At 47.5% G+C, this 14,472-nt stretch overlaps 2 protein-coding genes across 3 annotated transcripts in view; one reads left to right on the forward strand and one right to left on the reverse strand.

Annotated features, from left to right (window-relative positions):
- Positions 1-1,349: 1,349 nt before the first annotated feature.
- ITGAE (integrin subunit alpha E) overlaps positions 1,350-14,472 on the reverse strand; it is a gene marked incomplete at its 5' end in the record, with an annotated part of 58,219 nt that continues 45,096 nt past the window's right edge. The window contains 9 exons of one of the 2 annotated variants that reach the window (XM_082861077.1): positions 1,350-1,565; positions 2,512-2,622; positions 7,113-7,208; positions 8,760-8,855; positions 9,172-9,228; positions 12,613-12,720; positions 12,803-12,866; positions 13,387-13,464; positions 14,162-14,241. In XM_082861077.1, coding sequence (XP_082717203.1) covers positions 1,470-1,565; positions 2,512-2,622; positions 7,113-7,208; positions 8,760-8,855; positions 9,172-9,228; positions 12,613-12,720; positions 12,803-12,866; positions 13,387-13,464; positions 14,162-14,241 — 786 coding nt within the window. In that variant the 3' untranslated portion in view covers positions 1,350-1,469. The remainder of the gene's footprint in view (positions 1,566-2,511; positions 2,623-7,112; positions 7,209-8,759; positions 8,856-9,171; positions 9,229-12,612; positions 12,721-12,802; positions 12,867-13,386; positions 13,465-14,161; positions 14,242-14,472) is intronic. The other variant, XM_082861078.1, reaches the window with a different exon arrangement.
- HASPIN (histone H3 associated protein kinase) lies at positions 9,419-11,764 on the forward strand (the record flags this gene model as incomplete). The annotated part of the gene is made up of 1 exon (XM_082860059.1): positions 9,419-11,764. One exon carries the CDS (start codon positions 9,419-9,421, stop codon positions 11,762-11,764), a length of 2,346 nt encoding a protein of 781 aa, XP_082716185.1.

The following is a 14,472-nucleotide window of genomic DNA, read 5'->3' on the forward strand; positions in this document are numbered from 1 at the left end:
AAATGATAAACTGTTATTCATCTGGAAATAATAATATAGTTAGACTTTAGGTCATCAAGAAAACAGAAACTGGGACTTCCCTGGTGGCGCAGTGGTTAAGAATCCGCCTGCCAATGCAGGGAACACGAGTTCGAACCCTGGTCTGGGAAGATCCCACACGCCGCGGAGCAACTAAATCCGTGCACCACAACTACTGAGCCTGAGCTCTAGAGCCCACGAGCCAGAACTACTGAGCCTGCGTGCCACAACTGCTGAGGCCTGTGCGCCTAGAGCCCGGGCTCTGCAATAAGAGAGGCCACTGCAATGAGAGGCCCATGCACCACAACTAGGATTAGCCCCTGCTCGCCACAACTAGACAAAGCCTGCACACAGCAACGAAGACCCAATGCAGCCAAAAAAAATAAAGAAAGAAAATAAAATAAAAAAGAAAATCAGTTATGCATCCGGGAAAAAAAAAACTCAGGTTAAATTCCCTAATTCACACCTTATACCTACATAAATTTTAGAAAAAAATCAAAATTTAGAAGAAATAACAATGAAAGCACCTGAATTAGATAAAGAAGACCAAGGGATCAGAGAGATTACTTTCTACATTATATACTTCTGCACCGTTTAATTACTTGCAATGACTTTTATTACCCATGAAAACAAAGACTGTTCCACTGCAGGTTTGGGAGTAGGGAGATATGGCCAAGTTTTAACAGCATGGAGCATACAAATGAAATAAAATCAGATACTAAGAGCAAAGCCAGCCTGTAACTAGGCCCTACTCTTGGTTCCCCCTCCTCCTGCGGATGAGCGAGCGCTCTCTCACGGAGGCACGATGGTCCCCTGAGCAATTCACTCAGGAGGAAGCCAGGCGAGGACCAGCACAGGATGTTAAGTGGACACTACAAAACAAAGTCCTGGTCTTCTCCTCTCCCACCTTGTTCCTGTTTTGGTGACCTCCGTTTTTCCACTTTTTACATTTGTTCTGGGGTGCTTTTCTGTGGCCTCATTTGAAATAATAGGCCACATCTTAGGGTCTGAAAATGCCAAACTAGGAGCTGCTTTCGTACCACTTTCCCCAAGATATACTTGGTGGAACACTATTTTGGAAGATGTTAACAGAAACAGCAGGAAAAAAGCACTCTTAGGCAAATAAGGCTGGGAAATGCTGCATAACTGCATAACCTCCTCTTGGGGGGCGGGGGGGGGGGCGGGAATCACAAAGTATATTATATTTGCATATTAAAGGCACTTCTGTAAAGAAAACAGTTTTATTTAATACCAAATGTCTCCCAAGTTTCACTTTTGCACAATGCACAGACACTTTGGGGACAACGTATGGTTAAAAAACAACACTCCACAAAACGGTGTGCTAGGTTCTGCTCTCGATCATCCTAAGGAAAAGCAACCCACAGGACACCCAGTCTCTGGACGTCTCCAGGACTGGCTGGTACTCTCTCCCAATGGATGAGGAAGCTGGTCTAATTTTCTTCTTCCAGCAGACTCTCTGATTTCAGCTGGTCCTTCCTTATTCTCTCCAAGTTCAGTTGTTGGTATTTTCTTTTAAAAAAGCCACACTAAAACAAAGGGAGGGAAGCCCGATTACAGGCCTAACCTAACCATCTGCTTTAGAAAACCATCTACCTGCTTGTTGCCATAATAGCCCCCATGCTCCTCTGCTTCCTCTGAATCTCTCCTGATAACCCAATCCTTCAAGACCCGTCTTAAATACTGCCTTTCCTGTGCTCAGTCCCCAGTCAGAAGAGATTTTCCACCTTCCTCTGAACCCCCAGAGCACTTTAACCTTTTTAACTTAACTAATTCTGCAAAGTACTACAGTTTCAGCTGTATTGGGTCATATATCTATGTAAAAGTACTCAGCCTACTGGGCTGAGGGTAGAAAGAGATCAAGTACAGCCTCCTACACATCAAGAAACTCACAACCTAGTGAGAAGAGAAATAACTGGAATATAGTGTGACAACTGCCCCCTGGAAGGGTTTCTATAGGGGAGCTCAAAGGAAAAGCATAAAGCTCAGCTCAGAGGACTCAGGAATCTCTGGGCTGAGTTTTAAGGGAAGAGCGAGAGCAAGTCAAAAAGAAGGAAAGGGCTTACGGGTGTAGACAGCCTAACTGCAAACACAGGGACACGAACCTATTTAGTTCAGTGCGTTGAGAAAAAAGCAAGACTTAAAGGTGGAGAAACCAGAGGCCAGAGTGGAAGGTCTTGAATAGCAGTGAAAGAGTCTGAACATCAAAACAGGGGGAGGAAAGGAAAGGACTTAAATAGGGGAACGACAAGCAGGTTCGTTTTAGGAAAATATCTCTGTACTCCAATTCTTCAGTTAGATCTTTATCTTTTTCAGACAGAAACTGTCTTACTCATTTGCCCCAACAGGCCTGTGGCTGAAGGAAGAGGGAAAGGTGGTCACGAGGCCAGGGAAACTGCTCTAGGTCAGGGGCTGGCTGTCCTAAGGAGGACTGTGCCCAACACCAGAACCTTTACGAACATGAGTGGAACCGACCTTGACTAGGATGACTATAATCATGATCAAAACCAGAAGGCCACCAACACTGCTTTTAATAATGAGAGACAGAGAATACGCCTCCTCATCTTTCAGGAAGATGACAGTGATCTGGAACAAAACAAAGAGATCATCCAATAAGTCAGGTAAGGCAAAATGAGAAAAAAATTTCACGTTATTTTAAGGAGCAAAATGTGAGAACTTGGCAACATACAGTGTATTGATCAAAACTGATGACAGGGAACTTCGCTGGTGGCACAGTAGTTAAGAATCCACCTGCCAATGCAGGGGACACAGGTTCAAGCCCTGGTCCAGGAAGATCCCACATGCCGCGGAGCAACTAAGCCCGTGCACCACAACTACTGAACCCACATGCCACAACTACTGAAGCCTGCACGCCTAGAGCCCGTGCTCTGCAACAAGAGAAGCCACTGCAATGAGAAGCCCACGCAATGCAACGAAGAGTAGCCCCCACACGCAGCAACGAAGACCCAACACAGCCAAAAGTAAAATAAATAAATAAATAAAAATACCAATGGAATTTTTAAAAAAAAGTGTACACACCAATGGTTTTTAGTATACATATATTAAAAAAAAAACTGATGACAGTAAAGCAAAAAGCTAAACATTTCCTGATGCAGCATCTACAATTATCTGATGAGATTTGTGGTTTCTGCTTCCACATGTAAGGAGCTTGAGAGTCACCACTCCATGCCAGCAAGTAAAAAGCTGAACAAACTGAAAAATCAACAATTTTTGGATCCCTGAGAGAGCGGAGGCCACAAGGCAAATTGCTGCCCCCAAGAGCGGAGGGAGAGACAGAGAGACTGACACAGAGAGCAGAGGCTCACCAGCACCAGGGAAGCAAAACCTGAACTGCAACTGATGGGCTGCTGGAAGCGCAGTGCTGACAACCCTGGGGCTTACAAACTCCAGGAAACCCAGTCGCGGGGCTGAGGTTTTCTCCAGGAGCTTGACCAGGTTCCCACAGTAAACACTGGAGAAAAAACCCTTCATGCTTCCAGCAGGGGGAGGGGAAGAGGAATCATTTTGAAATAAGCCAGAGAACCCTCATCTTAACAAGGCCTGTTCTCAGGGGAAACTAGTTAACTAGCCTAACCTGCTGGGTAATATCAGAGCCTAACTGTCCTGGGGGAAGGGAAGTACCCAACTCAAGCCCACTCTAGCCATCCTGTCCCACCTAATGGGGTTGAAAAAGACTGAGCAACAGGGGTGAAGTTCGCAGTCCAGAGGCACAGGCTCATGAAAAGACTGAGGCCTATCACAGAACAACAGCACACTGCCCCTCCCCAACACCGCACCACATTCATGAAGGTCCGTCTACAGCATTTCCTTCTACCTGGTACAGCGTGTCCAGCTACCAAGAGAAAATTACCAGGCATACCAAAAAGCAAAAAAACACAACCTGAAGAGACAGAGCAAAGCATCAGAGCCAGACACGGCCAGAATGCTGGAATTATCAGACCAGGAATGTAAAACAACCATGATGAATATGCTAAGGGCTCTAACGGTGAGAGCAGTCAGCACACATGAACAAAGAAAACGAGCAGACGGGCAATGTAAGTGGACAGATGCAAATCCTAAGAAAGAAGCAAAACGAAACGTCAGAGATGAAAACCCGCTGTAACAGGAAATGAATGCCTATGATGCGCTCATTAGTAGACCGGACATGGCTGAGGAAAGAATCTCTGAGCTACAGACAGCAACAGAATCCTCGAAAAGCAAAGAAAACAAAAACAAAACGAAAGAAGAAAAAAACAGAGCACAGTAAAATTATCTGATGACCAAAATATTTTATACAAACTATTTTGGTCTCTTATCTAGAAGAGTTATGTCTGCCAGGAGACTGTGACCTTCTGTTTGTGTGTGTGTGAGAGACGAGAGCAAGAGAGCGAGAGAGAGAGAGAGAGAGGTTCTATTAAGGAGCCCCTGACAGTTTAATAGAGCGTCCCAACAAATTAAGATCTCTAGGGTTTAAAGAACACTGAAAGACGGAAAATCAAGATTCTACATCCAGGTATGCCCCAAGCTCACATCTTCAAAATGATTTCTAAGTCCCTTCCAACTCTGTTCTGACAACTCTTTTTGATCTTGCCTAATGACTGATAGGACATTTTCTGATGAAATACATGACAAAGATAAGGGTCTGCTCTTCACCAGACTAATGTCAGTGACACAGTAATAAATGCAAAATGGCGTCCATGTGTACTATGGAAAAGCCCTGCCATTAGAAGCCACCCCAGCATTGCTGTCCAGAGGCTCTCTCCATCCCAGGGCTCAAGTGGAAAACCCAGGGGACGTGCTTCCCAAGTGAGACCCAGACATGGCCCTCCCAAGTTGTGCCCAGCACACAGATCACGGCCAGAAGGCCATCAAGACACCTCTGCCTGCCCAAAACACTGAATTCCCTTCATCCAAGTGTTCAAGCACCAAGGTCAGGGATGCTTCGGACAGAATTTCTGTATGGGATGGAAGGCTGGACAAATTTACCTTGGAGGCCTCTTCCAATTAAGTCATAAACACTTCCAAGGGTTGACCCTCCAGGCACTGTTTAACTCATATAAGCTGAACTTAAGTTCTGGGCCTTGGGAATAGCGACGGAGCAACGCAACAGAGAAGAAGAACAGGAAGAGAGCTGTTCTTTTCCTTCATGGAAGAGTAAAGTGGGGGCAGCGGGGAGTATGGGGAGAAGACTTGAGAACCTGAGGTTTCAGAAAGTAATGAAAGGAAGTCCCAAGATGACAGTAATGTAACATGTCAGGTTTGAGTAGAAGTACTCCTATTTCTCAAAGCCTCCTCCTTTTTTCCTCTTCCAAAACCACAGGTTCCTAAAGTGCCCTAAAGGTGTCCTAGTAGAGATGAAGGGAGAAGCAGGACACAGAATACCCCGGCTTGTAGAAAACACTCTTGGTGGCCCACCCAACAGCCATTCTCTCCTTTCCTAGTTTGTTCAGAAGTCATGACTGGTCTAAGCTGATCATGACGAAGTCATCCCACTTTGCCAGTGACTGACACAAGATCTAGTTCTCACTAATAAGTTACAAGGAGATTATCTGCTAGGAGTTTTTAGGAAAATTGTCCTTGAAAAGGGAAGGCTGAAATTCCCTGGCAATGCAATGGCTAGGACGCTGTACTTCCACTGCAGTGGACATGGGTTCAATCCCTGGTTGGGAAACTCAGATCCCACAGGCCACACGTAGTACAGCCAAAAAAAAAAAAAAAAAAAAAAAAGGAAAGAAAAGGGAAGACAAATGAGGAAAAACTCCTTTTGCTACTGACCTCTTGGCTTCCTATTTTGTATACTGCCATGTGAAACTATATTACTGGGAGAAGTGGAAAGTGGCAACTTTGTGGCAGCCACAAGGGAAGGCGTCCCCAGCACACGGAGGGTAGAGCACAAGATTCAAAGGGGCCAGCCCGTTGACACTGGTCTGCCTCCCTCACTGGATAAACAACAGAGGCCTTTATGGTACATTAGTGCTAGTGTCTTGCAGCTGAAATGTAAATACTTTGCTTGGGGTCCTGAATTTTAAAAAAGGAAAATCACTGTGGGAACTCTATGCTATAGAAATAAAAGCATCAGTAAGTAAAAGGGGGAAATTTATACATAAATTATTTAAGAATGTGCATGTAAGAAACTGTTAACAGTAATTCCCTTTGGGAAGAGAGAATCAGGGGTGTGGAAAGGGGGAAGTAAAGGAACCATTATTTTTTGTTTGGGACCTTTGTGTAAGGCTTGGATTTTCTTGCTTTTCTATTTAAAAAAAAAAAGTCTGAGCAATGGGATAATGGGGCACTTTCTTCCATATCATTTTCTGTATTAGAAATACTTAAAAATAAAAGGAAATGTTTTTCCTGACATGTTTGGAGAACTGCACCTTTCCCCTTCTCCAGGGAGGAAATCAGAGGACCTAATGTTTAGCGATCCAGTCTCACCCTCTTGACATTCCCTCCGATACTGAATCATGCCTAACTACAGAGCTCACAGATGGACAATCTCTGACACCGGCAGCACATCTAGGTGAGTGTCAACAAGAATGACAACTCAGGGTGGCACACACAGTATTCGGCCCACAGATCACAAAGGTCAGTCTGACTTGCAGTCATTCTTCTGCAAAACCAATCCAAGAGTTCTAGTACTTAGTCTAAGACTTATAAAAAAAAATATGCATTCCTGAGTATTGTAACTGTGCAACATTGTAACTAAACACTGATACCACACACTAAGAAGAGAGTTGTTATACACCCCCTCCCCCAAAATTTCTCATCTAAGAAATTTTTAAAAATATACATTTTCAAATCAAAGTATATATAGCTGTTGATTCCAGCCTAGTTATTTCAACTGATACTTCCTCTGCTTAGGTCTCTTATTCAGTTGCCTCATTTCAGAGACAGAAAAACTGAGGCAGATGCTGAGTAACTCAAGGTCACGGAGGCAGTTGCTGGCAGAGTCAAGATCAGAGGTGATAAGACTAAAACAGGAAGAGGGCAACAGCCAAGTGTCTGTACAGGGGCGCTGAGGCCAGGCACAGTTTTCCCAGGACATCACCCAGAGAACGAGAAGACAGCCAGGGGATTACCTTAGTTCTATGGTTCTCTGCATTGAGACCCTCATATAGAGATTTGTTGAAAGATATTTCACCAAGGATGTGCAGCTCAGTCACATCTCTTCGTAACTATAAGATGGGGAAGAAAAAAAACGAAACACATTTTAGACATGGACTTACTGTTCTTTTTTTTTTTAAGTTAACTTTTACAAAAAATTTTATTGGAGTATAGTTGATTTAAAACAGACAGCACTCATCATCTGCCCCTTTAAACGTGCTCCTTCTCCAGTATTTCCTCAGCAATCACAAAGTTACCCAGGCAAGACACCTGCAGTTATACCTCAGCTTCTTTTCCCTTATCCTCTACTGCATGCTACACCCTCACTGACCTACCCACACGCCCCAAGTCAGTTGTTGGTGATTCTTTTTTTAGCTTCTCTTGCACCTGCCCCTTTTTCTCCATCCTCACTGCTATTTCTTCAGCTCAGATCTCATCATTCTCACCTGGATCATCACAAGACGTTAAACTAGACTTTAGTCCCTACTTTTTTTTTTTTGCGGTATGCGGGCCTCTCACTGTTGTGGCCTCTCGCATTGCAGAGCACAGGCTCCGGACGCGCAGTGTCAGCGGCCATGGCTCACGGGCCCAGCCGCTCCGTGGCACGTGGGATCTTCCTGGACTGGGGCACGAACCCGTGTCCCCTGCATCGGCAGGCGAACTCTCAACCACTGTGCCACCAGGGAAGCTCTAGTCCCTACTTTTGAATGAGTCATAAGGTAAGGCCTAAGAGGTAACATGTGAGTTAAATATAAGAAGAAACCACATACATGAAGATCTATGAGAAAAGCAATGTCATGCAGAAGGAACAGCAAGTACAAAGATCCTATGGCCAGAACAATATTGGCAAACTGGAGTATAAAAAGCAGGGAAGGGCTTTCCTGGTGGCACAGTGGTTGAGAGTCCGCCTGCTGATGCAGGGGACACGGGTTCGTGCCCCGGTCTGGGAAGATCCCACATGCTGCTCTGGCAGCTGAGCCTGCGTGTCCGGAGCCTGTGCTCCGCAACGGGAGAGGCCACAACAGTGAGAGGCCCGCATACCGCAAAAAAAAAAAAAAAAGTAGGGAAGAGGCGAGTACTAGGAGATTAAGTTGAAGAAGCAAGCAGAGACCAGATCATAGGGTGCCTTGCACACCACTGAGAGAGACAAATTTTAATCTAAGTGTATTCAAACTTTTATTAAAAGCTGATAAGTGGCACAGTGTTTTCTTTTAAAACATAGCTGTTATATGAAGAACGTTTGTAGAGGGTATGGCAAAAGCAGAGGCAAGAAGAGCAGAGAGAAGGATACTGCAATAAACCCAGTAAGAGGGGTGGCCTGAACTACAACAGTACCAGTGGAGATGGAGAGAAGTGAGCGGATTTAGAATATACTGGTGGGGGTAGAATCACAGAGCTTGCTGCTGGTACAGACACGGGGATGTAAGAAAAGGAGTCGCAAGTAATTCCTAGAATTCCTAGTAACTAACCCGAATAAGTTACCCTAGTTAGTAACCCTGAGTAAGTGGGTAAGCAACAGGTTGGGATAGGAGGTGGATCAAGAGACCCGTTTTGGACATGTTATATTTGGAGATGCTATTATCCTTCTTAGGGTAACAGTAGGATAATCAGATCTCAAGTACCTGTTCTGATTGACTCAAGGAGACCTCTGCAGCCACGGTTACATTTTCTTTATCCGAGGTGACGTTACAGCTCACTGAATGCCATTCTTCCACATGCTGGAAGAAGGTGTGTGTTAGTTGGCACAATTCCTCTTCGGGTGGAAAAGCCGGGAATTTTAACACTTGGCACACAGAGCACCTCAAGGTCCCGGAATAGAGGGTGTGAGCAGTTTCTGCGCTCATTTGGCTCGAGCAAAGCCGCAACCCTGGCAAACGTGACCCAGTGTAGAGGCTAAGGGGCGCCTTGGGACCGCCCCGCCTGTGCTTTCAGGGGAAACCTCGGAAAAGTAGAATTCGTGCGTCTCATGTCACCCGCTTCAGGCCCTCTCCCTCCCTGCCGCCCCGCCCCGGCCTCTCGGACGACCGCGCTCACCTCAACCAGGTCGCTCCCACAAACGCGCTCCGGACTCTGGGTGCACACAGTGTGAGCCTGAAACAAGACCCATTCCCGCGACGCCTTGAGAAAGGCAAACCGCCATAGTTATCCGCCCTCTCCCACTTCCCGCGAGACCCATCGTGATTTGCGGGTGCGAGGCAGGGCGCTAGGACCCGGCGGGCGGGTCTGCGTCTCTAACAAGTCTCGCGGTGTTTCCATTTGAACCGCCTGGCGGGTGTCGGCGATGGCGGCGTCACTCCGGCGACCCGAGAATCGGCTCTTCCGAACGTACGGGGTAGCTGGCGGCGGGGGGCCGCGGCGGCGTCCGGGCCAGGCAGCGGTGCAGTGGTTCCCGCCACAAGACCAGAAGCGTTTCTTCAGCAGCAGTAGCAGCGACGCCAGCGGCGGCGGCCCCTCGCCGTCTGTCGTCTCCGACGATCCTGACGACCCCGACTTCCCCGGCAGCCCGGTGGGTCAGCGGCGGAGGCGCGCTGGCGGCCGACTCTCCAAGGACCGGCCGAGTCTGATCGCGACCCCGAGACGCCTGAGGCTGCGACCGCGGTGCCCGCAGAAGTGCAGCACCCCCTGCGGGCCGCTCGGACCGCCGCCCTTCCCCAACGGCCACCCGGGCCTCCTGAGCCCGGACCTCAGTGTGTGCCGCCAGCCCAGGGACGGCGGCGAGCTGAGCACCAGTGCCTCCCTGTTGAGTTCTCCGGCCTCTCCCGGCCCCGGGTCCCCAGCGCCAGGAGACAGCATCTGTACCGACCCGTCCGCCTTTCTGGATGCAGCCTCTGAAGCTCCGAGCGGCCTCCACCTCCCAGAAGCCTCCCTGGACCAGGAGCCTCTCCCCTGTTCCCAGGAGGCAGAGACAGCAGGAGGCAGGCTCAGCAGGTTGGCCCACCAAGCCTGTGCCAGCCTCAGGTCAGCTCTCTGTAGCTTTTTGGACTCAGGAAATCCTGAGGATTCTGAGCTTTGGCCAGATGGGAAGAATATGCGGGAGTCCTGCCGTGACAGGGAACTGGTGAGGAGGAGGCTGGAGAGCCCAGGTTCACACAGCACGGGCAAGCAGAGGGCCACGGACCAGGACTCCGGTCGAGAGGCCGGGTCTCAGGAGGCTGTCCAGATAGAATACGGGGAGGTCCGTGGGTGCAAGCGCGGTATGGCACCTGGGAAAAGCAACAGGCCTGAGAGAACCGGGCCAAGCCGGAAAAGGAAGCATCAAGAGACAGCAGAACCCTCCCTCCACCATCACCACCACTTTAAAAAAGGCCAAAAGATGCAAAAAGATTCACTCGTCACCCAGGACCTGACGCGTTTACAGAATGCCTGCTCCTGGACCAAAGCCAGGGCCTCCTTCAGCTTGCACAAGAAGAAGACGGTGACCGCCGCGTCACAAGTGTGCAGCATCTACACCGTTGCCAGTTCTCTCTCTGAGTCCCTCATATCAGAATATTCAAACCTTCCTGTCACAAACAGAACAAACAGTGCCCTGTACCCTCGGCACTTCTCCTCCATGTATTTGCTCACCCCCTTAAAGACACTACATGCCACAGACAAAAAGGCGTCCGATGCAGAAAAGGTTTATGGGGAATGCAGTCAGGAGGGTCCTATCCCCTTCAGCGACTGCCTTTCCTCAGAAAAACTGGAATGCTGTGAGAAGATTGGGGAAGGGGTGTTTGGCGAAGTGTTTCAAACAGTTGCTAACCACACACCTGTAGCCCTAAAAATCATTGCTATTGAAGGACAGAAGTTAGTCAATGGAGCTCATCAGAAAACTTTTGAGGAAATCCTGCCAGAGATCATCATCTCCAAAGAGTTGAGCCTCTTGTCTGATGAGGTATGCAACCGTACAGAAGGCTTCATTGGGCTGAACTCGGTACACTGTGTTCAAGGATCTTATCCTCCCTTGCTCCTCCAGGCCTGGGATCGCTATAACTCAGCCAAAGGGTCTGCAAATGACCGGCCTGACTTTTTTGAGGAAGACCAGCTCTTCATCGTGCTGGAATTTGAGTTTGGAGGGATCGACTTAGAGCAAATGAGAACGAAGCTGTCCTCCATCGCCACTGCAAAGAGCATTCTGCACCAGATCACTGCGTCCCTTGCAGTGGCAGAGGCATCGCTGAACTTTGAGCACCGAGACTTGCACTGGGGGAACGTGCTCTTAAAGAAAACCAGCCTCAAAGAGCTCCACTACACCCTCAATGGGAAGACGAGCTCCATCCCCACCCGAGGGCTACAGGTCAACATCATCGACTACACCCTGTCACGCCTGGAGCGGGACGGGATCGTGGTTTTCTGTGACATTTCCATGGACCAAGACCTGTTTACAGGAGAAGGTGACTACCAGTTTGAGATCTACAGGCTGATGAGGAAGGAAAACAACAACTGCTGGGACGAATATCACCCTTATAACAACGTGCTCTGGCTACACTACCTCACAGATAAGATCCTGAAACAAATGACCTTCAAGAGCAAAGGTAACACCCCTGCCTTGAAGAAAATGAGGAGAAAGATCAAGCATTTCCATGAGACTATGTTGAACTTCAGCTCTGCCACAGACCTGCTCTGCCAGCACAGTCTGTTTAAGTAAGCTGGGGTTGCTGACCGCTCCCAAAGGAGAGGGCACAGGTCTGGAAGCCCCGATGCCGTTTTTAACCTCCATCCCCACAGCAGGGTGGGATTCCTGTTCTTACAGGTTTCCAGTCAGCTTTTCAAACAAGAATTTTGTTTCCAAGTGGAAGCTGAAATGTTTGTTGAAATGTTTAAACTTAACAAATATTCTTTAAAAATAAACTATACATGAGAACAAGTGTTTACAACTGAAAAGCCCTCTTTCTGTCAGCAGACTCCATTTTGTAAATTCCTTTCCCCATTTTCCTTTTTGAGCCTTGACACTTTATGTAGCCTGAGCAGGAAAAAAAGCCCAAGGCCTCAGCTGTCAAACCGATCAGAGCCTGTTGCTGTAGGTGTCATAAGGCTGGCTTTGACAGACGAGGAGCCAGCTGAGAGCAAAGAGGCCGTAGCAGAGCAGAGTCCCAGGCAGACAGACTGGAGGGCAAGCAGGAAGGAAGATGGTAGGCAGTTATAGGGAGAAGTGCGAGAAATGCCACATGTTTATCAAGCTCATTTGCCAGTCACAAAGAGAAGCAGAATTTATCGATGATTTTCAAATGGAAAATAAATTTCTCCATGGCTACTCAAAACGTTTGAATTTTGCTTATTTTTTCATCAAGGGAAGAAAAACTGGAATGTCGTTTTAAGGGCTGAGCGGTTAATATTCCTTGTGAACATGACTTTGGTAATTTACTCCTAAAATGTGTTCCCAGGTTAACTAATCTTTTTCTACTCCTTTTCTAGAGTTCTAGTTTTTCTACCTTTGAAAATCCACAGTCACTCTGGAAAGAGATGTGATGGTGATATAGAACCGCCTCTATGTACCTGAGTCTTGGTCAGGTTCTTCACTCTTATGACCTGGAAACCTTGTAATTTAACTGGAACACAAATTTGCAGCTGGAACTCGGCTCCAAAGAGGTTCTCCCCATGTATCTGCAAAATAAATCAGAGCGGGAAGTCACGGCTGGTGTTGCTTTGCCACCTGTGGCTTTGCAATGACAAGCACAGCACTTACATTGAAGAGGAACTCCTTGTGGTGGGAAAGCCCCTGGCTTGTGTTCATGTACGTCACTGATGGTCTGCATTTGAGAGGACATGGGTTAGGCCTCAAGGCCCCTTTCTCATTTTAAAAAACCTCAATGCTACCAATTGGATACACTAGGACAGAGGGCACCAGATCCTTAATAGGGATCAAAGCTGAATATCAAAATGTAAGGTGGTGGTAGGGCAGTTGGGATCAGGTTAGAATATTCGAATTCTGTATATTTGGGCTGGTTCTGTATCTAATTATAATGCCTTAGAGTGGCCTTACTTTTTTCCTTCCTTTCTTCCCAATCCCATAGCCCCTCTCTTCCCTCCTTAGCATCACATCAGTTCCCTTTTGTATCAAGACCAGTTGGCACTGCTCCTCCTTTGATTATGACCATGGGGTTTCTAGGACCCAACTGTTAGTGCCCTAGACGTCATTGGGCGCCTGGGTTCTAAGCAGCCTCCTCTCAGGGAAGGGCAATGCCCACATCTACCCTGACCACAAGTTCCACCCACAAGAGAAAATGCCTGAAGCTATCCCGCAGGTGTGGGCCCCTTGGAAGTACTTACTTGGGAAGAACTGCAACGAAGGCATGTTTGAAATGAAGGCTGTGGGTCTTACTGACCAAAGACCTTCTTTCATTGGAACTAGGAAATAAGAATGTCAGTTTACAGCACACCTGCTTTGTACACATGGCTTCTTACCTTGGCTTCCTGGGATCACTGGGGGTCAGACAGAAAAGACTCTGGGAGATAAGCAATTAGAGTGCAGAAGACGCTCTAGAAGACCATACTTAGAGAAACTGATTTTAAAAGGGTTTCTCAACCTAGATAACATTGACATTTGGGGCCAGATAAGTCTTTGAGAGAGGCTGTTCTGTATATTGTAGGATGTTCAGCAACGTTCCAGGCCTCTACCCACTAGATGCCAGTAGCACCCGCCCCAAGTGGTGCCAGTCAAGTGTCTCCGGGCGCTGCCCCTGGGGGCAGAACCACCCGTTTGAGAATTTTCCCAACACCGTACCCAACTGTACCCCAAACACAGAGGTTTTGCAGAAGACAGAGCTTCTCTGAAGTTAAATGAACCAGAATTAGAGCTCCAGTCCAAAGCTCATTCTTCCAGACCATACCATAGTTTTACTTTGTCAGTAAAAGAACATTTTAAATATCTTCGATAACAAGAAGGGAAAGCCAAGTCACAGCAGGGACACGCGTGCCTTCTCAGGGCCCACTGAGGTTCCCCTTCCTGGGCAGTGAGGGAGCCAGAGCTATTATGCACGCACATGGGAGGGAGGCTTCTTGCAGGGCTACAGGCTGGGCCTGCTGTAACACAGGCATTACTTACTTGGTGACTGTCACAGCGATGTCGGCTGTCCTGTTTGGAAAGGCACTCTCCTCCAGCTGCCAAACTAATGAAAAGTTTGCCTGTTTAAACAAACAGAAAAGGTCACTTGATTCCCCTTTATACCACTCACAACTCAAACTGCTTCCTACTAACTAAACAGACCTGGGAAACATAATTCATACTCCTCATGTTTTTGTAGCACAGCATGCTTCAAGGTCCGTTACTCCACGTTAAGCCTCACAATGTCAAGATGGAGTAAGTGCGGCAGACAGGATTATTCCCCTTTACAGTTGAGGAAGCTGCTTCAGAGA

This window comes from Leucopleurus acutus (assembly GCF_964270905.1).
Source record: "Leucopleurus acutus genome assembly, chromosome: 19".
Lineage (NCBI taxonomy): Eukaryota > Metazoa > Chordata > Mammalia > Artiodactyla > Delphinidae > Leucopleurus > Leucopleurus acutus.